The sequence below is a fragment of the Stegostoma tigrinum genome, chromosome 24 (genome assembly GCF_030684315.1).
Source record: "Stegostoma tigrinum isolate sSteTig4 chromosome 24, sSteTig4.hap1, whole genome shotgun sequence".
Lineage (NCBI taxonomy): Eukaryota > Metazoa > Chordata > Chondrichthyes > Orectolobiformes > Stegostomatidae > Stegostoma > Stegostoma tigrinum.
Window position 1 is genome coordinate 3,918,655 of NC_081377.1, and position 26,952 is coordinate 3,945,606.

The 26,952-nt window shown below is 43.1% G+C and overlaps 1 protein-coding gene across 12 annotated transcripts in view; it reads right to left on the reverse strand.

The window, feature by feature from the left end:
• Window positions 1-26,952, reverse strand: part of LOC125465044 (adhesion G protein-coupled receptor B2) — a 687,705-nt gene that overhangs the window by 510,255 nt on the left and 150,498 nt on the right. For all 12 annotated transcript variants that reach the window (XR_007250162.2, XM_059654252.1, XM_048558109.2 and 9 more), the window contains one exon: window positions 2,680-2,763. Coding sequence is in view for 11 of the 12 variants with exons in the window: in XM_059654252.1 (XP_059510235.1) it covers window positions 2,680-2,763 (84 nt within the window). In the remaining variant the exon portion in view is untranslated. The remainder of the gene's footprint in view (window positions 1-2,679; window positions 2,764-26,952) is intronic.

A 26,952-nucleotide genomic window follows, 5' to 3' on the forward strand; every position in this document is an offset into this window, starting at 1 on the left:
ACCGCATTTTTAAGTTAAGTGCCTCTTATTGACCTCAAAACTCACTAACAGTTCATCATCTGCCAAATAAACCAACTAGAATCGCAGCAGATTTAAGGCCAAATGAGTTTTTACCACAAGGTTGGTGCCTGCAAAACTACTGAAAAAGAGAGTAGACGTATCAAGAAAGTGAGCACTGTAAGGAAGACATTTGGCTCTCCAGGACTAAAAGAAGCAGTCAGCCAGTTACCTTCCAATAATTGGGATCTCTGGTACATAGCACATTACATTTGCGTCACACAAGTGTCAGACAATGAATATCCCCAACAAAAGACAATCTAACCATCACCCTTTGACATTAAAGATATTATCACTGAATCCCACTCCAGCAATATCCTAGGGTCACCACTGGCCAGAAACTGAACTGGGCTAACCATACAAACTATAGCTGCAAGTACAGATCAGAGGCTAGGAATCCTTGAGTGAATAATTCATCTCCTGGCTCTGCAAATCCTGCCCATCATGTATAAGGCACAAGACAGGACCGTGATGGAATACTCCCCACTTGCCTGGGAAAGTTCAACAATACTCAAGGTACTTGCCACTACTCACTGGGGTCATATCTTAGAAATCAAGCATCACTATTCCTGGAGTCATTCAAACATGAGAATTTGATTAAAACACTGCATTGTACAATTATTTCTTACTCTCTAATTCAGGTTAAAAGAATATGTACACCAGATTTGTTCCATTAAGAAGTAAATAACTATTGCAAACATATTGCAGCTACATGCTGTACGTAGCATGGGTTTGTGGCTGCTGGTTACATTGTTGCCAGGGAGAGGCAATGCGAGATGCCTATACATGCCCAGTGGCCTTTAAAAGATTATGCTGACATGATAAGATGAATTGGATGGGAAAGACACCATAGACACACAAGAAAGAACAAAATACTATGGCTGGGGGAAAAAATGTCAGAAGCGTAGTTCCGGTACCAGCACAAATCTCGAAAGTCAATTAGTTTTTTTTATTTCCTTTTGATTCCTTCTAGCTCTTTGATGATGACATGAGGTTGTGGGGACACCAATTTTCAGCCTTTCATTCAATGGTTGAGGAATCAAATTTTTCATTGCCAGTGAAGACAGTTTATGTTCTCCCCTTTCTCCTTTCAAAAGAAGTTTTGCCGAGGCAGTAGCCCTCAGAGGAAAGAAGATAGAGAACAGCTAATTTCATGGAACTTTTTTTTTCTCTCCAGACACGGAAGGGAGAAAAAGAAGAGAATGAATGTTTTCTTTTTTGCAGGCTAGATATTTCTCCAGTATTATTCACACACAAAGCTGTGGTTAATGGCCCATCAAACAATCAGAAGATTGTAACTCTGCCCTCCTGATCCCACAACAACAATTGCGGCTTTGTCTAGAATTCTCTCTCACTGTTCACAAAGCCATCGTTGCGCATACAACTCACAATATGTTCCCATAACTTGTTTTTACAGCTTGACACCATCCAGGACAAAGCAACTTGCATGATTGGCATCACATCCAGAAACATTCATTCCCTCCAGCACTGACGTACAGTGGAAGCTGTCTATACCATTTACAAGGTGTGTTGCAGAAATTCACCAAGGATCCTTAGATATCACCTTCCAAATCTTTGAACAATATCATCTAGAAGTACCAGTTAACCTTTGGGCCCTGTATAAAAGTAATATAATTAAGAGATGAAAATCAGCAGTTTTATTACCAAGAGTATGTTGTTTCACATCTTTCAATAGATCTCATTCATAGCCGCTCTTGTGAACGCCATTCCCTGCAAGTCCCTCTCCACGCCACTCACCATCCTGACTTGGTAATATATTGTCAATTCCTTCACTGCGATCAGGTCAAAATCTTGCAACTTCAGCCTTCAAATCTGTGTTGGCATACATCCACCAAATAGACTACAGTAGTTCAAGAAGATAGCTCACCACTGTCTTCTCAAGGGCTCCTAAGCATGGACAAAAATTCTGGCCCAGACAGCAAAAACCACATTTTTTGAACTTTTTTTTTCAAAAATTATAGCCCATCGACCCTGTTGGGTACAGCTTCTGAGCCAGGACATTTCATTTGGAAGCTGGAGAACACCAAATAATGATTGGGTTCTGTGCCTGATACAAGGCAAAGATAATGAGACCCATGGTTTTGCAAGGCCAACTGCGTTTTATTAAAACTCTCAAAGTAAGTAAAAGCTTTTGTCCAAAACACCTTGAGAAGACGTAACTTAGGAAGCTTAAAAGAGTATTGCTTTTCTACAGACTCAATAATTTGAGTTCTTATTTCTTGTCTCCAACTCCCTTCTTGAAAAAATCCTTACAACTGCAGGAGTGCTGGATCCATGAAGGTAACAGTAGATTCAGCAATATTAAAAGTACTTCCTCAACCTCAAATATTAACAGGAAGCCAATAACCTGTGGGTTCTATTTTAAAGTAATATTACTAAGATATGAAAATCTGCAGTCTGATGGCTAAAATTATGTTTCTTCACCTCTTTCAATAGATCTCATTCGTAGCCACTCATCTCAAAATATTTTATTTCAAATAGCATCCAAGTTATCAATCTAGCTAAAAAGTTAAGAGACATAAGTTTGTGAATAAAGCATAAGGATCAAGTTACAATTTTGGAGATTATAACATTTTTATACAGTAAACTCAGTAAAATTACCAATTTGTGCCATAAATGTTCCAGAGTCATCAGCTGATCTCGGATGCTGCCTTCTAATTTTCCGTTCTTTCTTAATGTCACTTCCTGAAAAAAGAAGATAAACCCATTTAACCCTGTGAACTATGCTGGCTTAAATTCCAAAAATAAAAGACTTAATCTTTTTTAGTCAATTAAAGAGTATTTGCAGGACAATTCACGTTAAAACTTAGTGTACAATTTCATACTTGTATAAGACTTTTAGTGTGATGAAGATTTATCACATTGTTTTATAGTAGGCCACATATTTTCATGTTTGTACTATAAACTAAAATGGAAGTTTGACTGCTAATCAGCTGAAGTACCAGAAAAATTTTGCAATTTGGCAGAAGTCAAGCACTGCATATGTTTAGCTGTACAAGACAATGTTGCTTTTAGAAGCAATAAGGGAGATACAGTGAGACTGATGGTATCTTGTGTCTTTGAGCTAAGGAAATTCTGCCTGATGACAGCCTTCTGATTGATTAAGCTGCAGATTGCTGTAAAGCTGTTACAAAAATTGTAAATGCAATTGCATCAGAGGTAGCCTTCAAGCTGAAAACATCCATCTCTCCCTTTCCCACACTCTCTGCGTGTGGATAAATGATAAGAAAATGAAGAAATCTGAAAAGAAGGAACTCTAACAAGAAAAAACCTGATTCCATCTGATAACTATCAAAGTGAAGAACAACTTTTGTTTTACAAACAACAGCATATCATCCTTGAAAAAAAAATAGATGTAATTGTGTGAAACAATTTACCCACGGCTTGAAATCTGGAGTTTTGATCTTCAACATTTTACTTACCCTGAGTATATTACTTTTCCACTCATAATATCGGTGTCAAACTGTCCTTTGCCCTTCTTAAGTTATGAATTAACATGTAGTTATGTAGTAGCATTTCTTTTCTCAGCCATTTGTTAAAATTTAGTATATAATAATAAATAGTCATTTTCTGTTGCCAGGTGACTTCATATGAATTGCTTTTTCTTAAAATGGCAGCCAGTCAGGCAATGTACTTTGATTTGATTTGAGTTTTTATTGTCACATTTACCACACAGCAAAAAGTGTTATTTTTCAGGCTCGCCAGATAAATCATACCTTACATAAGTACATCAGAGTAATAAAACAAAATGTAGTTTTATAGCTCGAGAGAAGGTGCAGAGAAAGATCAACTCTAAGATAACAGGGATCTGTTCATAAGTCTGATAACAGTGGGAAGAAGCTGTCCTTAAATCTGTTGGTACAGGCACTGGTGTACTTGGTGGTCTAATTAGGATTTTATATATTCTGTAATAGCTTACAGAACAGTGGAGCAGTAATATCTTTGAGTTATTCCCAGTTAAGACATGATAATTTGAAACTCTAGAGTCTAAAATTAATAGTATAGTATATAGCAGTAGGAGTGATTTATATTTAGACATAGAGTCCTACCGCACAGAAAAAAAACCCTTCAGTCCAGCCAGTCGTTGCCAACTATAATGCCAAAGTAAACTAGTCCCACCTACCATGCTTGGCCCAAATCCCTCCAAACATTTCTTATTCGTGCACTTCTCTAAATGTCTTTTAAATGTACCCGTATCCACCACTCCCTCAGGAAGTCCATTCCTACCCTGAATCACTGTGTATAAAAATTGTCCACATGTTCTTTTTAAATCCTCCTTGTTTCACCTTAAAAATACACTCCCTCATCTTGAAATCCCCCACTCTACGGAAACGACACCTGCTATTCACCTTATCTATACCTCTCATGATTTTGTAAACCTCTGTAAAGGTGACTTCTCAACCTCCTACACTTCAGTGAAAATCGTGCCAGCTTATCCAGCCTCTCCTCATAACTTGCAATATTCTGGTAAATCCTTCTGAATCCTCTCTAGCTTAATAATATCCTTCTTATAACAGGGAGACCAAAACTGGACACAGTACTCCAGGAAAAGCCTCACCAATGTCCCAACTCCTATACTCAAAGGTGTGAGCAACAAAGGCTAGCCTTCTTAAACACCCTATCTATTGGTGATGCAAATTTCCAAGAATTATGTATCTAGGTCACTCTGTTCTATAACACTACCCAAGGTTCTACTTTTATTTGTATAATCCTTGCCTTTGTTTGTTTTACCAAAATGCAATAACGCGCAATGAAACTCCACACTTCTCCTTACATCCCTTCTTAAACAAAGGCACATCATTAGCCACTCTCCAGCAATTCGGCACCTCTATTATATTTATAAATGATACAAATATTTTTGCAAGGAGCCCTGCAATTTCCTCCCTAATTTCCCACAAAGTCCTGGGATACAGTAGATCACGTCCCAGAGATTTATCAACCGTTATATTTTCTAAGACCTGCCGCACTTCATCTTCTGTAATGTGAACTGCTTGCGAAACATCATAATTTATTTCCCTGAGTTCTTTTTCCACAGTAAAAACGGCATCTCTTTGCCATCTCCTGAGGTTCAACACAAAGTTGACCTCTATGATCTTTCAGGGAATGTGAATTTTCAGGCTGGAAGGAATTAGGTTTATTTTTGATTTACATCAGTTCAGACAGTAATGCCACTATGTTTAAATGCATTTAAATGAATGTTAAGAAGAACAATTCGAAGAAAACAGTTCAGAAAAAATAAGGCTAAGGAGAGGAAGAACATTGGCTTCTGCCAGTTGTCCAATGGCACAGGGTGACAGAGGATCATACAAAAGGCTAGACAGTGTGTAGGTTTATGTCAGAGGCAACAGATTTATGGCAACAAGGTGTTGTTAGCTTAGCAGTTTACTAAAAAATTTGGCCCGAAAAGCAGTCCTGACAGTCTTAGACATTAGGAGAAATATTCCAGAAACAGAAGGCTTTAAGGTATCAGAGACAAGGACATCATAAAAGACTGTTGAATGGATGGAGCACATAAAGGAATAAGTCCGTTGTGTTTGCTTCAGGCAGTCATGAAGAGACATTAACTAAAGAAATAGTGTCAAGTCAATGTAGATGTTTATTGGAAACATGATACAAATACAGCTGAGAAATTTTAAATTAGAAACAAGGTGACCCTTCAATGAGACAACAAGGCGTGGAGCTGGATGAACATAACAGGCCAAGCAGCATCAGAGGAGCAGGAAGGCTGACGTTTTGGGCGTTTTTCTGCAGAAAGGTCTTGGCCCGAAACGTCAGCCTTCCTTCTCCTCTGATGCTGCTTGGCCTGCTGTGCTCATCCAGCTATACAACTTGTTATCTCAGATTCTCCAGCATCTGCAGTTTTTACTAACTCTGACCCTTTAATGAGGTTTGAGTATCTGTAAAGCTGTTGCTGAAGGTAGAAGAGTTGAATTTTTATTTGTGATATTTGTATTAAGATCATTCAAGTATATCAAGTAGTTTGTGGTTCTTTCTCTTTTGTACGTAAAAATTGTTGATGTTATTTTGTCAAAAGTACATTGAGCCTCTAGTGAATATGTTAAGTGACTGACCACCATCATAAACAAATTGCCAAAACAAAAATATCAAGACACAACTCACTCCGGGATCTAACATGTTCAGCATCACCATCAGCTGGCTTCATAACATTAGCCCACTTTTTTCAACCAAATTGTATCGGGTGTACTGAGAGGGCAGTTGGCTCGGTTGGTCTTCAGTCCATCATTTTTTTTTTATGTTCATAAGATCAGAATGTCAAGGTTGACAAGTAACCAATTCTCCAGTAAAATATTCTGTCCAATATTCCAATGATACATGAACCTCAATTTACCTAACAGTCATAATCTACTTTAACCTAACAGCCATGGGTGTAGTCTGATACTGATATCTCTTTCCAAGAGGTCCTTTTTTGGATATAGTGCTCTCCTAAATTCACTTCCTTCATTTCACTTTGTCTACTTTCAATGTGGCACTTCCTTTAATATTTATTTATCTCCATAGTTTGGCTTTCTACATAACTGGCTCTCTGACACAACAATTACATTGCTGTACTTTTATATTAACTACATTTATTGCTGAATAAAATACTTTATGAATATTCATTTCTCCACTTATCTCTCAACCTCTACTCATAATCTTGCTGTCTCAATTACACATTCTACACATAGTATTAAAGCTGTACTAATAGAAAGAAATAATAATCCAGTCATTATCTGTGGGCACCTGGTGTCTATCATAGTGTCAATAACATCAATTTTACTTCCAATAAAATTCAAACTATAATGATGCATATGATTTCAGTTTGTCGTTATCTATCATATTCTTCACTGACATGTTGCAATGAGTAAAGTAGTAAGAAGTAAACAAAGTAAAATTAACCTGCTTGTTAAAAATTCTTAAAAAATTTTGTTTATTCATTCCATTGGCTAGAGCTGACACTGCTGAGACAAGCCAATACTGGTGAATCCTAATTGCTATTGAGAAGGTGGTAGGTATACCTGCAGGGCTGTTAAAGAAATGGTTCCAGGTTTTACTCAGAGTGATTGTAAAGGAATGAAGATGTGATTCCAAGTCCAGATGGTGTGCGGCTTGGAAAGTACACTTGAAATTTGGCATTCCTGTGGGCCGACTGATCTTGTCATTCTAGGTAGCAGAGGTGCCTTGGTGAGTTCCTACTATGCATTTTGTGGATGTTACACATTTCTGGTACCATGCAATTTTTAAGTTTGTGACTGGGATGCCAATTAAACAGGTTACTTGTCCTGGAGATGTTGAGCTTCTTGAGTATTTTTGGAGCTTTGTTATGTAACTGCATTTCATTACACATGATTTGTGCCTTATTGTTGCTGCACAGGCTCTGCAGAGTCAGGAGTGAATTATGTATCACAGAATTCCTAGCCTCTCACCTGCTCTTGCAGCCACAGTATCTTTGTGACTCCAATTCAGTTTCAGATCAATGGTAGTGCCCAGGATGTTGATGATTGGTGATTCAATAACGGTAATGCCATCAAACAGCAAAGGAAGAATGTGTCACATGAATGATATTTGACATTTATCATCATAAGGCTGAATGCATTCAAGGCTTTGCTGCATTTGGTCAGGGACTGCATCAGTATCAGATGAATCAGGATTTAACATAACGTAATCATCAACATACAACCTTACTTCTGAACCTTATGATGGACTGGAGATCATTGATGAAGCAGCTGAAGATGGTTGGACCAAAGGTACAATCCTGAGGAATTCTTACAATTGATGTCCTGGGACTGAGGTGGCTGACCTCCAACAACCACTACAATTTTCCTTTGTACTATGTACAATTCTAACAAGTCTCCCTGATCTCCACTGACTACATTCCCACTGGGGTACTTGATGCCACACTTGGTCAAATTCCATCTTGATGTCATGACCAGTCACTGTCACCTCACCTCTGGAGTTCAGCTGATTTATCCATTTCTGGTCCAAGATTGTAATAAGTTCATAGAACCCAAACTAAGTATCGGTAAACAGATTATGTTGAGTAAATGTCAATGATAATGCTGTCAAATCGGTGGCACAGTGACGCAGTGGTTAGCACTGCCTCACAGTGCCAGAGACCTGGGCTCTACTCCAACCTAGGGTGACTGTCTGTGTGGAGTTTGTACATTCTCCCCGTGTCTGCATGGTTTCCGCCAGGTGCTCCGGTTTCCTCCACAGTCCTTAGCTATAGGAAATGCAGGGTTACAGGAATAGGGGAGGGAGATGGGTCTGGGTGGGAAGCTCTTCAGAGTGTTAGTGTGGACTTGTTGGGCTGAATGGCTTTTTCCACACTGTGGGGATTCTGTGACAGAGGTGGCAGACCTCCAACAACCTTCCTTTGTACTGTGTATGATTCTAACAAGTTTACCTGATCTCCACTGACTACATTCCCGCTAGAGGTACTTGACGCTGTACTTGGTCAAATACGTCTTGATGTTGTGGACAGTAGTCTCATCTCACCTCTGGAGTTCAGCTATTTTATTCATTTCTGGTCCAAGATTGTAACAAGTTCATAGAACCCAAATTAAGTATCGGTAAACAGATAATTGCCGAGTAAGTGTCATTGATAGCGCTGTCAATGGGTGGCACGGTGATTTTGTGGTTAGCACTGTTGCCTCACAGCACCAGGAACCCAGGTTCAAGGTTCAATTCCACCCATGGGTTTCCTCTGGTGGGTACTACCCTTCTGCTCTGCAAGCCATCACAGAATGCATAAAATCCTAATTAGCCCAAGTTAAGTACACCAAGCACACGGACCAATAGCTCTAAGAACAGCTTAAACGTGGGTTTCTTCTGGATGCCCCGGTTTCCTCCCACAGTCCAAGAATCTACAGGTTAGGTGGATTGGTCATGGGAAAATGCAGCGTTCTAGGGATAGGCAGGGGAATGGGTCTGGTTGGGATGCTCTTCCCAGTGCCAGTCTAGACCCAATGGGCTGAATTCCCTGTAGGGATTCTACAATAATTAGACCTTCCATAATTTTGCTGATGACTGAGAGTAGGCTGACTGAATGGTAGTGAAAGTGAAATATGACAGATGTTGGAAATCTGAAATAGCAGGAAGTACTGGAGAAACCTAGCAGGTTCGGAAGTGTCTGTAGAAAGAGAAACAGAATTAACAATCCAAGTCCAGTATGACTCTTCTTCAGAATGGTAGTTTTTCTTTGAATAGTAGTTGGTCAGGCTAGATTCATCCTGCACTTTGGAAACAGGGCATACCTGGACAATTTTTCACATTGAAGGGCTGATGTTGTGTGAGGACTCTGGCTAGGTGCGTGGCAAATTTGCAACATAATACAATCTTGAGACGTTGGCTGTACGTACTAAAATAAACAATGCACAGCAGATGCTACCAAAGCACCGGCATAAATTTGGTTAGCCATCAAATTGTAATTTGAGACCACTTTTGGAGAAACGTGCATGAATTAATCTGTTTGTTAAAATTTATTAAAAATGATTAAATTGGTTTGGTCTCCTCTAACTGTATCTAATTTTATTACTTGTCACCTAGGAAACAGGTGGATTGTAATTTTGTTTTATTAAAAATTATTGGTCTTTTTGTTGGCAGTAAATTGTTGGCAGAATCACATTATTAATAACCAAAAATCTAAGAAGTCTGCTCAGAGCTAAGTAAATTGTGATGAAAAGTTAACATATAAAAGAATACTGTTAACAAGACATGGTGTTGCTTGCTTCTCCTGAACCTGTTATGTGAAGTAACTAACAATGATAGGAAAGTCAAGTTTAGAGAAATTTCAGAAAAAAAGGGCAGCACAGCTTTTTGAAACTCTGGAGCCGCAAAGGAAAAATAAACCATGACGTGAGTTGTATATAGGGCTAAAAGCTGTAGTTAGGATTTGGGCAAAAAGAAATCAGGAGGTCAAAAAGGCATGTAAGAAAGGCATGATTACAATAATCGTGGAGAACTTCAATACGCAGATGGATTGGGAAATTCAGGTTGGTATTTCGAGAAACAAATTTGTGTAATGTCTGCGAGATGGCTTTTTGGGAACAGACAATTCTGTTTTTAGTAATGTGTTATGAGGCAAACTTGATTAGGCAGGTGAATACCTCGCAGGCAGTGACCATAATACAACAGAATTCACCCTGCAGTTTGAGAGGGAAATGATTGAATCAGATGTAACGTATCACAATTGAATAAAAGTAACTACAAAGACAAGACGGAGGATCTAGTCAGAGTTGATTGGAAGGGAAGACTAGCAGGGAAGAGGGGGAGCAACAATTACAGGAGTTACTTAGATAACTCCGGAGGCACAGCAGAAATTCATTCCAAGGAAGAAGAACTGTACTAAGCGAGGATGAGTCAACCATGGTTTGGAAGTCAGGGACAGCAAAAAACAAAAATAAAAAGCATACAACGTGAAAATTAGTGGGAAGACAGAGGATTGGAAGGCCTTTAAAAACCAGTTTAAAATAACTTAAAAAACAAGAAGTACGGAGAAGATTATATTTAAAAATTAATGGCTAGTAATATAAAGGAAAATTGCAAGAGTTTTGTTATACATAAGATTAGAGAGATGTAAGACCTGATATTTGACTGTTGGAAAATGAGGCTGTAGAAGTAGTAATAGGGAGCAAAGAAATGGAAGAGGAACTAAATTGGCAACCGTTTCCATTGTGGAAGACACCAGCAACATACCAGAACTTCAAGAGAGTCGGGTGTGGGGTATGGGGGGAGGCAGAGAACAGTGTAGGGGCCATCACTAAGGAGGTGCTAAAGAAGCTGAAAATTCTGAAGGTGGACAAATCATTTGGAACAGATGGTCTTCACCCCAGAGTTCTGAAGGAGGCAACTGAGGAGACTTTAGAGGTGGTGGTGATCTTTCAAGAATCAGTCAGGGCAGGTCCCAGAGGACTGGAATAAAGCTTATGTTACTTGCACCCACCTATCACCATCCCATCATCTTCCCCCAGTACCTCCCATTTATTTCTGAGCTCCCTTCCCCCTCTCAAATCGTGATGAAAGGTCCAGACCCAAAACATTGATTTTCATCCTCATCTGATGCTGCATGACCTGCTGTGCTCCTCTATCTCTACATTTTATCAACTATGTTATGCCCCTGTTTAAGAAGGAAGGAAGGCAGAAGACAGGAACCTATAGGCTGGTTAGCCTGACCTCGGTCATTGGTAAGATTTTGAGTCCGCTATTAAGGGTGAGATTGCGGAGTACTTGGAAGTGCTTGGTAAAATAGGGCAGAATCAACACATTTTGTCAAGAGGACGTTTGTTAAGAGAATCCGTTCAATTCTTTGAGGAGGTAACATGCAACTAAGGGTACTTGCATCAATAGAGGATCAGCTGACTGGCAGAAGGCAGAGAGTGAAGATAAAGGGAGTTTTTTTTAGGATGTTAGCTAGTGACTACTGGAATTCCGCAGGGATCAGTGTCGGGACCACAACTATTCATGTTATACATCAACAATCTGGATGAAGGAACTGAGGGAACTGTTATTATGTTTGTACATGATATAAAGGAAATGGAGGGACACGTAATATTGAGGAATGGGAAGGCTGCAGAATGACTTGAACACGCTAGGCGACTAGGCAAAGAAGTCGTAGTTGGAATACAATGTGGGAAAGAGTGAGGTTATACATTTTGGCATGAAGGATTGAGTAAGGTAAGAATTACAGACTATTTTCTAAACAGAGAAAGGCTTCTGAAATTTGATGAAATGCAAAAAGACTTGGGAATCCTTGTTCTGGTTCTTTTCAGGTTAACATGTAGGTTCAGTTGGCAGGTAATTGCGATGTTGACATTCATTTCAAAAGGGCAAGAAATTAAGAGCCGAAATGGATTGCTGAGGTTGTATAAGGCTTCAGTCAGACTGCATTTGGAATACTGTGAATAGTTTTGGGTCCCATATCAAAGGAAGGGTATGCTAGCATGGGAAGTTGGGGGGCAGGGGGGGGCATTCAAAGAGAATGGTCCTGGAGATGAAAGGCTTGTCATATTAGGAACAGTTCAGGACGCTGGGTCTGTACTCAATGGAGTTTAGAAGGATGAGGGAGAGGTCTAATTGACACTTACAGGATGCCGAAATGTCTGGATAAAGTGGATATGGAGAAGATATTTCCATTAGTAGAAGAGGCCAGGACGCAGGCAGCCTCAGGGAGAAGGGATGATCATTTAGAACTGTGGTGAGGAGGAATTTCTTCAGCCAGAAGTTGGTAACTCTATGGAACTCACTGTAACACAGGGCGGTGGACACCAAATCATTCAGTGTATTTAAGACGGAGAAAGATTCTTGATTAATAAGGAGATCAAGTGTTAAAGGGAGAAGGTAGGAGAATGAAGTTGAGAAATGTATCAGCCATGATCCTATGGCAAAGCAGACTAAAAAGCCTAATTCTGCTTCCACACCTTACGGAGGAAGAAGCTATTTGTCTCCTGAAACAGCTAATGCTGCTCTGCCTGACAATTCTACTGCTCTAGCTGATGGGAGCTCCTAAAATGATACCTACAAACAATCACTCACTTCTCCTAGTGTCTCCCATAATATGTTCAATAAACAACATGCTGAGTACGAATGGCATAGATGAAGGGCTCCTGCCCATCAAGAACAAACCATGACAACTCGCTCTTTGTTTTTGAAGTCAGAGAATTTTGAGAACAAATGGCGATATAGTATTGTTGAAGTCATTGCAAATTGTCCTTGAACATCTCCCAATGTATCTCAAGTATCATCAACAAACCTATAATCAACAAGTAAAAAATGAAACCTGGCATATGGAAGCAGCAATGAAAATGCTTAGAAAAGGCTTTTACTCCTGTACAGCTGATCGCTGGTAGCAAAGGTCATTAATTGAAAAGATTGCTACCTAACACTGTGCAGTCTCCTAAACATTAACAAGGAACTTAATTGTCAATCAGACCCATAAATATTTTCCAGGAGTTGCTCTGAAGGAGTGCTTAACCTGCTTTTTAACCAAGGTGACCTGATTATGAGAATGATGTTGCAATAACCTTGTCCACCTCAAACACTCTTCAGCAGTTAACGCACATTGACAAAAGGAGGACATGAGTCTGTTATATCCTTCCCGGTGGCTTGCTGTCAGACCTGATAATATGTCAACCATGTTGTCAGTCTTGCAGTGACTTTCATCTTCTTCCTTTGACTGGTCATGGCATAATTCTCTGTGGTCAGCTATTTTGCAAGTAGCACAGATGTAGGTTTTTTCAACTATCTGTTTAGATGTACTACGGTCCATGTCTGGGGCAGTTGGAACTTGAACCTGGGCATTCTGGCCCAGAGGGAGGGACTCTACCACTGCATCACAAAAGCCTTCTATACTGATTTTTAAATCAACCTATTCAGACTTGAACTGACACATCTCTGGAGCATGTGAGATTTGAACCTACGCACTCGAGCCCTGTAATGCATGGCAGATGTAGATGTGTAGTGATTGTAACAAGACCCCTAATTGGGACTCTTAATCTGGTGCAATCAGGGACCTTTGACTGACAGATATTAACAAGTGTGTCAGACGTCCAGTTCACTCTAACAGCTGACTCTAAGGGAGCTGGACCAGTGTCAGGGACTCTCCACATTTGAATAAAAGATGACCTGATGATGCCATACCAGCCTCTGTGGAGTTATTTCAGTGGCCATGCTAGTGGGATCCAGGCCGGCAAGCCAATGTGGTTGCTACTGGCATGCAGACATAAGAGAACAAAAAAAGTCCCAATAGACCTTAATTGAGTAAGAAAATGCATAGTCCTGTATGCAGGAGAGTGCACACCCTGGAAAGTTCACAAACATATGGTCTGGAAGAGTTAAATAGTTTCACAGCATTCAAATCAGAATAAACTCCTGGTTAAACAGCCACCGGTTGTATTGGAGATTGATGTTAGTGAGGCCATTTCACTGATTGTAGAACCAATCTTGAATGAAATTCACACAGGACTCCAACCCTTAAAGTTTGCGCAAGGTCTCGGCCAGACAAAGAACCTTTACAGACTGAGGGTACAACGTTGGTTCTGGTCTCTCATAATCATGAAAAGCAACTGGCTCAGTTGCCGCTGAGTGTAGTGAAAGATTCAGGCCCAAACTTGATAAGGTGAAGTTGGTCAAGAAAGAGTCACCTAGATTGGCTCAACTTTTTTTGATTAGCAAGTGGCTGTCTGAATGAAGTCCTACTTAAATATCCAGAGCATTATCAGGAAGGTCTAGGAAGTATCAAAGGAGCTAAGGCCACCTTGCACATTGACCAGGAAGCACTTCCATGATGCTGCAAGGCACACTTAGTGCCATGTGTCTTACGGGCAAAAGTAGAGGCAAAAATCAGAAGGATGGAAAGTGAAGGAATCGTCAACCCAGTCCAATTTGCAGAATAAGCAGCATCGGTCATGCTGTTTGTGAAACCCAACAGATTGGTTCGCCTTTGTGGGAACTTTAAACAAGTGGCAAACCATTTTTTGCAGCTGGACAAATACCCAACCCTTGCACAAAGGACTTATGCGCAAAGCAGGCAGGGTGGCTGTCGTCCTCGATGCATGGACATGAGCCATGCATGCTTGCAATTGCAATTAGATGAGGATTCCCAAAGTATGCTGCAAATAAGACCCAGAAGGATTTGTACCAACGTACGAGACAACCACGTCAAGTATCATCAACCCATTCAATTTTCAGCAGACGATGGAGGACATTTTACAGCATCTACCCCAGGGTGCCATTTGTCTACATAACCTGTTAATAATAGGGAAGGCTAATTGGAGCACTTACAGAACTTGGACATGGTCCTGAGACATTTCTCCCAGGTGAGCATATGCCTTAGAAGGGAACAATGTGTATTCCAGGCACCCTAAGTGGCCTACTTGTCTTAAACTCGACATGACCAGGTTATACCCATTGGAAGATTATATGAGAACGATCGAAGGTGCCCTGACTCCCACAATTGTATTGTACATCGGTCTTTTCTTGGTCTGGTGAATTATTACAGGAAGTTCATACATAATCTGACCTCCATCCTGGCAACTTTATATGAACACTTAAAGAAGGGTCAGCCTTGGATATCCAAGCCATAGCTTTCAAGAAAATGAAGGAACAGCTTTCATCATAGAGTCACACAGTCACACAGCATGGAAACAGAAGCTCCGGTCCAGCCAGTCCATGCCAAACATAATCCCAAACTGAACTGGTCCCTTCTTGGCCCATATCTCTCCAAACCTTTTCTATTCCTGTATTTATCCAAATAGCTTTTAAACATTGTAATTGTGTCCAATTCTACCACTTTCTCAGGAAGTTCATTTCATAAGTGAACCACCCTCTGTGTAAAAAAATTGCCCTTATGTCTTTTTTAAATCTCTCTCCTCTCACATTAAAAATCTGTGCCCTATTCTTGAAATCCCTCAAGCGAGATCTGTTGTTGACATGTAATTCCTGCCGCATGGCATTGGGAAGTATTAGCTCATCGGTGGCCCAATGGAGGGGAATGCCCAATAGCGTGTGTATCTAGGACTGTGGCTCATGCACAGCATAAATACAATAGACAAGTAAGGTTTGGCGGTCATATTTTGAGTCAGGAAGTTCCACTAATACCTTAACAGATCTAAATTTGTAAAAAAAAGACCAGAAAAACCAGTCACCTCTGATGTCACTTCCGCAGACTCCAACAAGACTGCTTCAGCTGCCAACTCTGTCACTTCCGCTAATACCGCTGACCATGTCGCTACTTCCGCTTCTGCCCACGCGACCAAACACACACCCACTCCCGAGACAGTCTCCACTCGCTCCTAGCTCCAGCCCCAAGCCCTGCCGGGTATTCATCATCCCCCGAAATTTCCCCCTCACTTGAGGACAAATAGCCAGTCCTCAGCAAAGGATTCACCTTTACTCTCCTGTGCCTACACATCAAAGAATTCCACACACACCTTGATGTTGAACTCTTTATCGGACATCTCTGCGTCTATTTCTTTGACCGGGAGTCTAACCTACCCTCTAACAATCCCTTCTCCAGCCTCCAACAAACCTCAAACCCCGAGACACCATGCCTCAGCCTCCTACCCTCCTTCCAATTCTTCATCTCCAACTGCCATCGTGACATCAATCACCTGAATCTCTGCACCCCTCTCACTCATTCCAACATTTCGCAATGGAACATGCAGCCCTCTGCTCCAACCCCTACCTCACCATCAAATCTGCTGATATGGGGGAGGTATGGTGGTGATATAGCATACTGAACTTTACATCACGAAGGCCAGGCGCCAACTCTCCAACACCTTTTCGTACCATCCCCTTGATTATCGCATCACCCCAATAATCAAACAACCATTGCCCAGACCATCAAAAACCTCATCACCTCTAGGAAACCTCCCACCCACAGCTCCAACCTCATCGTTCCCCGACTCACACCGCCCGTTTCTATCTTCTTCGCAAAATCCACAAACTTTACAGCTCCGGTCGACATTGTCTTTGCCTGGTCCTGCCCCATTTAGGGGCGGCACGGTGGCTCATTGGTTAGCACTGCAGCGTCACAGCGCCAGAGGTCCGAGTTCAATTCCAGCCTCGGGAAACTGTCTGTGTGGAGTTTGCACATTCTCCCCGTGTCTGCATGGGTTTCCTCTGGGTACACCGGTTTCCTCCCACAGTCCAAAGATGTGCAGGCTAGGTGGATTGGCCATGATAAATTGCCTGTAGTGTTCCGGGGTCTGAGGGTTATGGGGGGGGGGGGGGGGGGCCTGGGTGGGATGCTTCAAGGGGCGGTGTGAACTTGTTGGCCCAAAGGCCTGTTTCCACACTGTAGAGAATCTAATCATTGAACTCATCTCCGCTTACCTCAACTCCCCGCCTACATTCAGGACTTACCCATAGCCTTCACCTCCCCTTTCAATTTTCCAGCCCCGAATAACTCATCCTCACCATGGACATCTAGTCCCTATATACTTGTATCCTCCATCAGATGGCATAAAAGACATCTGCTTCTTCCTCTCCCACAGACCCAACCAGTCCCCCTTCACCAACACCCTCATTCACTTAACAGAACTTGTCCTTACCCTCAACAACTTTTCCTTTAACTCGTCCCACTTCCTACAAACTAAACAAATGGTTAACAGCACCTATATAGGTCCAAGCTATGCCTTCCTCTTCATAAGTCATGTGGAACAGTCCCTCAGTCCCTGTTACACTGTCACCATCCCTCACCTCTTCCTCTGCTACATCGGTGACTATGCTGTCTCATACTCCCATGAAGAGCTTGGACAGTTCATCAACTTAACTAACACTTTTCATCCCAACCTTAACTTCACCTGGACCATCTCCGACACCTGCCTTCCCTTCCTGGACCATTCCATCTTCATCTTCAGTAACTGTCTTAGCACTAACATCTATTTTCAAACCCACTGACTACTATACCTATCTGGACCACACCTCCTCTCAACCATCCTCCTGCAAGAGTGCAATCCCTTACTCCCAATTCCTATGCATCTTCCATATCTGCTCCCAAGATAAAGCGTCCCACTCCTGGACATCTCAGATGTCCTCCTATTTCAAGGGCCTCAACATCCCCTCTTCATTGATTCTTAATGCCCTCAACCACATCTTTTGCATTTCCTGCACTCTGCCCTTGAGCCCTTTCCCCCAACAAAAATAAGGACAGAGACCCCAGTCCTCACATATCACCCCAAAGTCCAGCGCATCATCGTCGCTACTTCCACCGCCTGCAATCGACCCCATCTCCAAAGAGATATTTTCCTCTCCATCCTTACCTGCCTTTCACAGGGACCATTTGCTCCACACTCCCCACCAACCCCACCACACCCGGCACCTTTCACTGCAACCACAGGGGGTGTTACAGCTGCCCTTACACTTCCCCTCTCGCTTCTGTCCCAGATAATTTTTCAAAATCAGACTGGGATTCTCCTGTATAGCCTCCAACCTAGTTTACTGTATCCATTGATCCTGATATGGTCTCCCCAACATCGATGAGACCAAGCACAGGCTTGGTGACCAATTTGCAGACCACCTGTGCTCTGTATGCTATAATCAACAACATCTTCTGGTTGCCAACATTTTAGATCCCCCTCCCACTCCTTTGCTGACATGTCCATCCTGGGCCTCCTCCAGTGTCATAATGACATCACATGCAAATTGGAGGAACAACACCTAATATTCTGTCTTTGGAGCCAACAGTCAGATGGCGTCAACACAGAATTCACTAGTTTAAAAATTTCTCCGCCCTGGCCTCATCCCACATCCAATCCTCCCTCTCATGCCCACCTCCTTGACCTGAAACACCCAGTTCATCTTCTTTCTCACCTACCCACCCCAGCCTTCCCACTAACCAATCTTCACTACCCTCTACCTGCAACCACCTATCACAATCCCACCTACCTTCCCCCAGCCCTCTATTTATTTCCGAGTTCCCTTCCCCCTCCCCAGTCCTGATGAAGGATGTAAACCCAAAATATTGACTTTCCTACTCCTCTGGTGCTGCCTGACCTGCTGTGTTCCTCCAGCTCCACACTGTATTGACCACAAACCCCCGCTAGGTCTACTTAAAGAAGACAAGATACTTGCAGCCCAAAACGGCATGCCCAATTTTGTGGTCTGCTCTAATACTAAGTACAAATAATTACAAGTTGGAACACTGTCTTGGAAGCCAAGTAGCAGATTTGAATGCATTGAACCAACTCCTGCTGGCATATACACTACTTGTGGTACTGCCCTGGAAGAGTCCGTAATGATTTTAAATTTTCTGGACACTCTTCAAATCACAGCTGACAATACCAGACATTGGGCGCAGCAAGGTCTGAGCCTGGTAAAACTGAAACAGCTGGTGGTGATGGGGGGAACCAAAGGACCATCACAACTAGAACCAAAATCCTTTTGGACCCAGGAAGACCAGATCACATAGAGGGCAGCATATAACTGTGGGGAGCAAGAGTGACTGTCCCGAGCAAAGATGCTGGCTGAACTTCACCAGAATCATCCAGGGATTTCCAGACAAAATTAAAAAGGCAATTTGTCTGGCAGCCAGGATTAGACGCAAACATTGGCGTATTGGTGGGGTAGTGCCCCATGTGCTAACCTCCAGCAACTCCCCCACATTCTCAGAAACGGCCGAGTAAACCCTGGACTCAGTTACATGTCAAGTCCTTCCATGGGCTCAACATTCTCAGTCATTGTGGATGCCTACTGAAAATGGCTAGAGTTCATTCATCAAACACAGGACAATGACAGAAAAAAATGTTTACATCTCTTCCAAAACACAGACTCCCCTAAATATAGGTCACAGATAACTGACCATTGTTTACCAGCATACAATTTTGAATATTTCTTGAATTAGAATAGTATTTATCATATAAGGGCAGTTCCAAACTATCCATCTCTCAATGCTCCAGCAGAAACAGTAGTCCAAAGTTTGAAGGGAGGCATACAGAAACAGCCTACAGTTTCACTAGGTGCCAAACTGTCCTGGCTCCTATTTGATTACAGGACCACCCATCATTTAGCTACATGGGTAGCTCCAGCAGAATTGTGAATAGGGAGAAGACTCCACACCAGGTTAAATCTGATCTTCCAGAGCTGTGGGGGAGTGGGGTAATGAGGGGAGGTGAAGAGAGAGAAGAAGAGGATGAAATAGCATCAGGAAATCCAATGCTGGAACCAAGACTCCGCTAAGCAGGAGAGACAGTGTTCTTCAGGAACCACGGGAATGGCCCTGCATGGTATCAGGCATAGTTGACGTGAGGCCAGGTCCAGTGAAGTTCATGTAGTTGTAATGGTCCTGAAGAAACACGAGGACTGTATGAAAGCTGCAAACACATAAAACATGCCCGGCTCCTTAACTGTTTTCGACTGTTCTGGAACCTGTGGGTTCTCACTCTCCATCAAGCATTGAAGATGCCTCAGAATCTGAGATGGACATGGTAGATGTCGCCACCTTGATGCCTTTGCCACCTGAAGAAGAGAACTAATTTCTTCTGAGACATTCAAGGTGCAAGAAGTGAGCTATTGTGCATTACATGCCGTCCATAATAGAGGCACAGTTAGAGGAAGCTGGCCCAGTGCCCCAACAAGAGCTACAAAAAAGAACTGGTCAATGTCCTCGGCGTCAGGGGAGAAGTGTGTAGTGATTGAAACAAGCTCATTGAATCTGAGTTCCCTGATTGAGACTGCTAATCTGGTCCAATCAGGGAGCCCTGGATGACAGACAAGAACAGATGTTTCAGACATCCTGTTCATTATGAGGGCTGATTCTGGAGAAGTTGGATCAGTGTCAAATATTTTCCACGTGTAACTAAAGGGTGACTTGGTAATGGGATACCGGCCTCTGTGGGGTTATTTCAATATGGATAATAACTCCAATCTAAAAATCAATTGAATGTGAAATATATTTTGTTCACAAATTATTTTCAGTACCAATATTCAATTGTTGTGTCACATTTGTTTTTACTTAAATATAGCATGCTCATGCGGATAAATGATTTGATACGTATCTATGTTCCACCAATTTATTCCAAACTACCAACAAATTCTGAAAATGCCATTAAAGGTATCTTTATGCTGCAAATATTCAGGTTATATTCAGTTACCAAATCATTTCTTATGCTTTTGTCAAACACGCACAGCCAAGCATCATCTTGAAAAATATTGGTAAATTTGGAATGCTATCCAACATTGGCCATACATTAACATGCAGAAATGGCCAAATGTCACAACAAGAGATAAAACATCAAATAATTATTTTGAATAAAAACCAAAGAACTGCAGATGCTGTAAATCAGAAACAAAAACAGACATTGCTGAAAAGCTCAGCAGGTCCAGCAGCATCTGTGGAGAGAAATTAGCGTTATTATTTTGGGTTGAGTGACCCTTTCTCAGATTTGTCTCCACAGATGCTGCCAGGCTTACTGAGCTTTTCCAGCAATTTCTGTTCTTGTAAGTAGTTATTTTGTCTTTGGTCAGCAGATTATTTCAGGTTTGGTATTATAATAGTTATGGGCTGTGTATAACCTGCCCTCTAGAGATATACATGGAGGCTGAGCAGGTGGTAAACTCTGACATGAAGAGGGGAGCCCATAGGATATTATCTAAGCCAGGGATAATTCCAGCTTGGCTATCTATTACCTGGAAGCAGGCAGCCAGTTAAAGCAATGAATTGATGAATTGGCCTACTGATAACATATTAAAAGGGGAATTGGGTGTACTTGGGTTCCATCCTGAAGGCTCTATGGTCCATGCAGAAGTCTATTAGCAGCAGTGCCCATGATGCAGTCCCAATGCCAGGACTTGCCAGCCTAACCCTGACACAACAAAAAAAAATCACATCCATATCCCAGCGAAGGTGCTCCAATACGGAGATACCCTGACCTTTCTCCTGTAGGTTTAACACAGCTCTATTGGTGGTGCTACAGGTATGTTGGCCCTTTATTAGATTCAAAGCTTGGAGTTTCAGGTGGAGGCCTAGCTAGCCTCTTCATTGACTGTTACCAGTAAAATAATTTCTGCACTTCTGCTGTTCACTCATATGGGCCCACAACTGATTTCAGTGTTGCTGAAGTTAATAGCAGTGTTCCATTTGCAAGCACCAATGGCATGGTGCAACTTGCCTTTGACCAGCATCTGACTCATGAGCAACTTCTGGTTGCATGCACAGTAAACAGAGAATGCCACAGATACTGAAGCAGTCCATACCTAAATCAAGCAAGACCTGGAAAATATCAGGTTTGGGCTGTAAAGTAGCAAATAACATTCATGCCATACAAATGCCAGGAAATGACCACATCCAATTAGAGACAATCTAGCCACTACCTCTTGGCAGTCAATAGTTTTAACATCACTGAATCCCCAACTGTTAACACCTTGATGGGGATTGGAGAGTGTTCCATTGATCAGAAACTCAACTGGATTAGCCATATAAATACAGTTGCTAAGGGAGGTCAGAGGCTAGGAAAACTGCAGCAAGTAAATCACCGAATGACTTGTCAAAGCCTGTCCACCATCTACAAGGCACCAGAAAGAGTGTGAGGGAATACTCACAACTTGCGACTCTGTGAGACAGCTCCAACAGAACTTAAGAAGCTAGATACCATCCAGGACAAAGAAGCTTGCTTGATTGGCACCACGTACACAAACATCCACACCCTTCATCGCCAACACTCAGTAGCAGCAATGTGTACCATGTCTACGACACACTGCAGAAATTCCCCCAAGATCCTTTGATAGCACTTCCAAACAAATGACCAATTCCATCCAGAAGGCCAAGGTCAGCTGATACAAGGAAACATCACCACCTACAAATTCTCTAAAAACCATTCACCATCCAGACTAGGAAATATATCATCATTCCTTCAGTGTCACTGGGACAAAATCCTGGAATTCCCCTCTTTAAGGCATTGTGGGTCTGGTTCAAGAAGGCAGCTCAATACCACATTCTCAAGGACAATAAGGAATGGCCAAAAAATGCTGGCTCTGAATGAATGATAAAACAAAATGAAATTATTTCAAATTAAATGTAACTGGGATATGCAAAGAGCTACAAACATGGGCCCTGCACTGTCACCCATCAAATTGATACTGACTCAGCCCACCATTTTTATGGATATCTTCCCAGAAAGCGGGACAGGGTACTCAGCTTACAGTGGATGCCATTAACACAGGGCCTCTCTGGTCATCAGGTACACCCCACATCCATGTCCAATTTTATCTCAGTCTACCTAAACAGCCCACTTCTACAATAGCCTTCCAACGTGGAAACCCATCACACTGAACTTTGCCTACCACTGATCCACCTCATTCCCCAAAACCAGCATTATACCCTAATGATATCAGAGATAATGGGAACTGCAGATGCTGGAGATTCCAAGATGATAAAATGTGAGGCTGGATGAACACAGCAGGCCAAGCAGCATCTCAGGAGCACAAAAGCTGACGTTTCGGGCCTAGACCCTTCATCAGAGAGGGGGATGGGGGGAGGGAACTGGAATAAATAGGGAGAGAGGGGGAGGCGGACCGAAGATGGAGAGCAAAGAAGATAGGTGGAGAGGGTGTAGGTGGGGAGGTAGGGAGGGGATAGGTCAGTCCAGGGAAGACGGACAGGTCAAGGAGGTGGGATGAGGTTAGTAGGTAGCTGGGGGTGCGGCTGGGGGTGGGAGGAAGGGATGGGTGAGAGGAAGAACCGGTTAGGGAGGCAGAGACAGGTTGGACTGGTTTTGGGATGCAGTGGGTGGGGGGGAAGAGCTGGGCTGGTTGTGTGGTGCAGTGGGGGGAGGGGATGAACTGGGCTGGTTTAGGGATGCAGTGGGGGAAGGGGAGATTTTGAAACTGGTGAAGTCCACATTGATACCATATGGCTGCAGGGTTCCCAGGCGGAATATGAGTTGCTGTTCCTGCAACCTTCGGGTGGCATCATTGTGGCAGTGCAGGAGGCCCATGATGGACATGTCATCAAGAGAATGGGAGGGGGAGTGGAAATGGTTTGCGACTGGGAGGTGCAGTTGTTTGTTGCGAACTGAGCGGAGGTGTTCTGCAAAGCGGTCCCCAAGCCTCCGCTTGGTTTCCCCAATGTAGAGAAAGCCGCACCGGGTACAGTGGATGCAGTATACCACATTGGCAGATGTGCAGGTGAACCTCTGCTTAATGTGGAATGTCATCTTGGGGCCTGGGATGGGGGTGAGGGAGGAGGTGTGGGGACAAGTGTAGCATTTCCTGCGGTTGCAGGGGAAGGTGCCGGGTGTGGTGGGGTTGGAGGGCAGTGTGGAGCGAACAAGGGAGTCACGGAGAGAGTGGTCTCTCCGGAAAGCAGACAGGGGTGGGGATGGAAAAATGTCTTGGGTGGTGGGGTCGGATTGTAAATGGCGGAAGTGTCGGAGGATAATGCGTTGTATCCGGAGGTTGGTAGGGTGGTGTGTGAGAACGAGGGGGATCCTCTTGGGGCGGTTGTGGCGGGGGCGGGGTGTGAGGGATGTGTCGCGGGAAATGCGGGAGACGCGGTCAAGGGCGTTCTCAATCACCGTGGGGGGGAAGTTGCGGTCCTTAAAGAACTTGGACATCTGGGATGTGCGGGAGTGGAATGTCTTATCGTGGGAGCAGATGCGGCGGAGGCGGAGGAATTGGGAATAGGGGATGGAGTTTTTGCAGGAGGGTGGGTGGGAGGAGGTGTATTCTAGGTAGCTGTGGGAGTCGGTGGGCTTGAAATGGACATCAGTTACAAGCTGGTTGCCTGAGATGGAGACTGAGAGGTCCAGGAAGGTCCCTCACCCCCATCCCAGGCCCCAAGATGACATTCCACATTAAGCAGAGGTTCACCTGCACATCTGCCAATGTGGTATACTGCATCCACTGTACCCGGTGCGGCTTTCTCTACATTGGGGAAACCAAGCGGAGGCTTGGGGACCGCTTTGCAGAACACCTCCGCTCAGTTCGCAACAAACAACTGCACCTCCCAGTCGCAAACCATTTCCACTCCCCCTCCCATTCTCTTGATGACATGTCCATCATGGGCCTCCTGCACTGCCACAATGATGCCACCCGAAGGTTGCAGGAACAGCAACTCATATTCCGCCTGGGAACCCTGCAGCCATATGGTATCAATGTGGACTTCACCAGTTTCAAAATCTCCCCTTCCCCCACTGCATCCCTAAACCAGCCCAGTTCATCCCCTCCCCCCACTGCACCACACAACCAGCCCAGCTCTTCCCCCCCACCCACTGCATCCCAAAACCAGTCCAACCTGTCTCTGCCTCCCTAACCGGTTCTTCCTCTCACCCATCCCTTCCTCCCACCCCCAGCCGCACCCCCAGCTACCTACTAACCTCATCCCACCTCCTTGACCTGTCCGTCTTCCCTGGACTGACCTATCCCCTCCCTACCTCCCCACCTACACCCTCTCCACCTATCTTCTTTGCTCTCCATCTTCGGTCCGCCTCCCCCTCTCTCCCTATTTATTCCAGTTCCCTCCCCCCATCCCCCTCTCTGATGAAGGGTCTAGGCCCGAAACGTCAGCTTTTGTGCTCCTGAGATGCTGCTTGGCCTGCTGTGTTCATCCAGCCTCACATTTTATCATCTTATACCCTAATGATGCCCATTCTGCTCCTCTATGCTTTGTTATACTCAACCATGGTGGTCTCTGCTACGAACACTCCATCCCATAATCTGCCAAGCCCTCTGATGCTGATCTACATACTGTCTCATATGTCTTAAGCATACCCCACATATCACTAACCTCTGCAAATCCCATTGTTTTCACCTCTAGCCCAGACATCCCCACATTTTTTGGCAATAGTTTCACCACTGCCCCAACATGGCCCTCTTGCAACTTCCTGATTGATTGACAACAGTACCCCAGGAACATATGTACTAGCCTTCTGACTGAATTTGACATGAAACCCATAGACATGAGTAACCAGACCCTTGATCTCTGTCTTTGCAGCACTCTGACTGATGACATGCAATTCACATGGCACCTTATTCTGGGCCTACATGACTGAATGTTGTCCACTGTCTGGACTTTATTCAGATAGATCCCCTCAACTTGACCAGCCCAAATAGGCAACTGATGGTGGCCAATGCCTGGACTGTGTTTAAATTGCACCAACAACTGATGGAACCAGACCCCTGATAGTTGTTTTCTATTTGAATTCCCTAACCCTTGACTGAATTTAAGATTAACACCACCCATCTCCCACATGTCAATTTGATTGAATGAACATGAAGTGTGTTTGCCATGCTGTATGATGTAGGAGTCAAAAGCACATTTCAGTGGCTGTAAATGAAAATGTCTCTCACCTCCCCCCACCAACCTATGTGTCATAAAACAGGCTAATTAGAAGTATCTAAAAGATAGAGCAAAATTCTTCCCATGTTAAGACTCATCAGACTTCTCATCCAGATCTGCTACAAATTTCACAACAGACCACATCACTCAGCTCCCTACAACACCAACCGTACTTCTTTGTAAGATAGTTTTTTTTAATTTATGATTTGTAATTTTAAAATATGACATGCTAATAATGCAAATAATAACCTGCACGTGGTAAGAAGTTATGATCTGTACCAACGCACGACAGCGCCTCCCAAACATTTGCATATCTCTACAGCAGTGTTTCCAAAACTTTTTCTCATTGTGACCCCAGTTTAGTGCCATGGCTACAGGCTTATGACCGGAAGAGGGTAGGAGAAGGGATGAGAGACCTATGAGAGCAGAGTTTGATGAAGGAGTAGCTGTTTATTCCAGAGCTTTTCCAGTAAAAATACACCTACCTTTCTGCTGGGTACGCTGGGGGAAAGTTGCTAGATTTAAACTGTCCACTAAATTGTTAGCACCCAATCCGATACTATGAGTAAAATCAAAAATGTTCTGTTTCACAGTTCTGCTTTTAAAGCAACCATAATTCGTACTACTTCGCTTGTGTATTTGAATGCAGGGCAACAAGGTTTCATCAAGACTGAGGCCTTGGATAAAATTCAGAGAGATGGCAATGAGGTTTTGCATAAGAAGAGTTTATTTTAAAAAATCATTCATGGGCTGTGAACATTGCTGGCTATGCATCATTTATTGCCCATCACCTAGTTGCCTTATGTAGGTCAGGGTACGTTGCTTTTTTGAGTCACCACAGTCCAAGTTGTGCTAGAATATCCAAAGCACTGTTTTAGAAGGATCCCTGGACTTTCACCCAATGGCAGTGAAAGGAAGCCTTGTGATTGTCACCTGAGACAGAGATTAAGTCAGGAGATTTGGTTACAGGGCTCTTGTAAATGGAGGCACACTAGCAAGATAAGAAGTCATGAAGGCAACACGTTCTTAAACAGTCAAAGTTCATTCCTCATGACTACTCAGAGTAAAAGATTCTTTCTAAGCAAAGCGCTCAGAGATGAAAT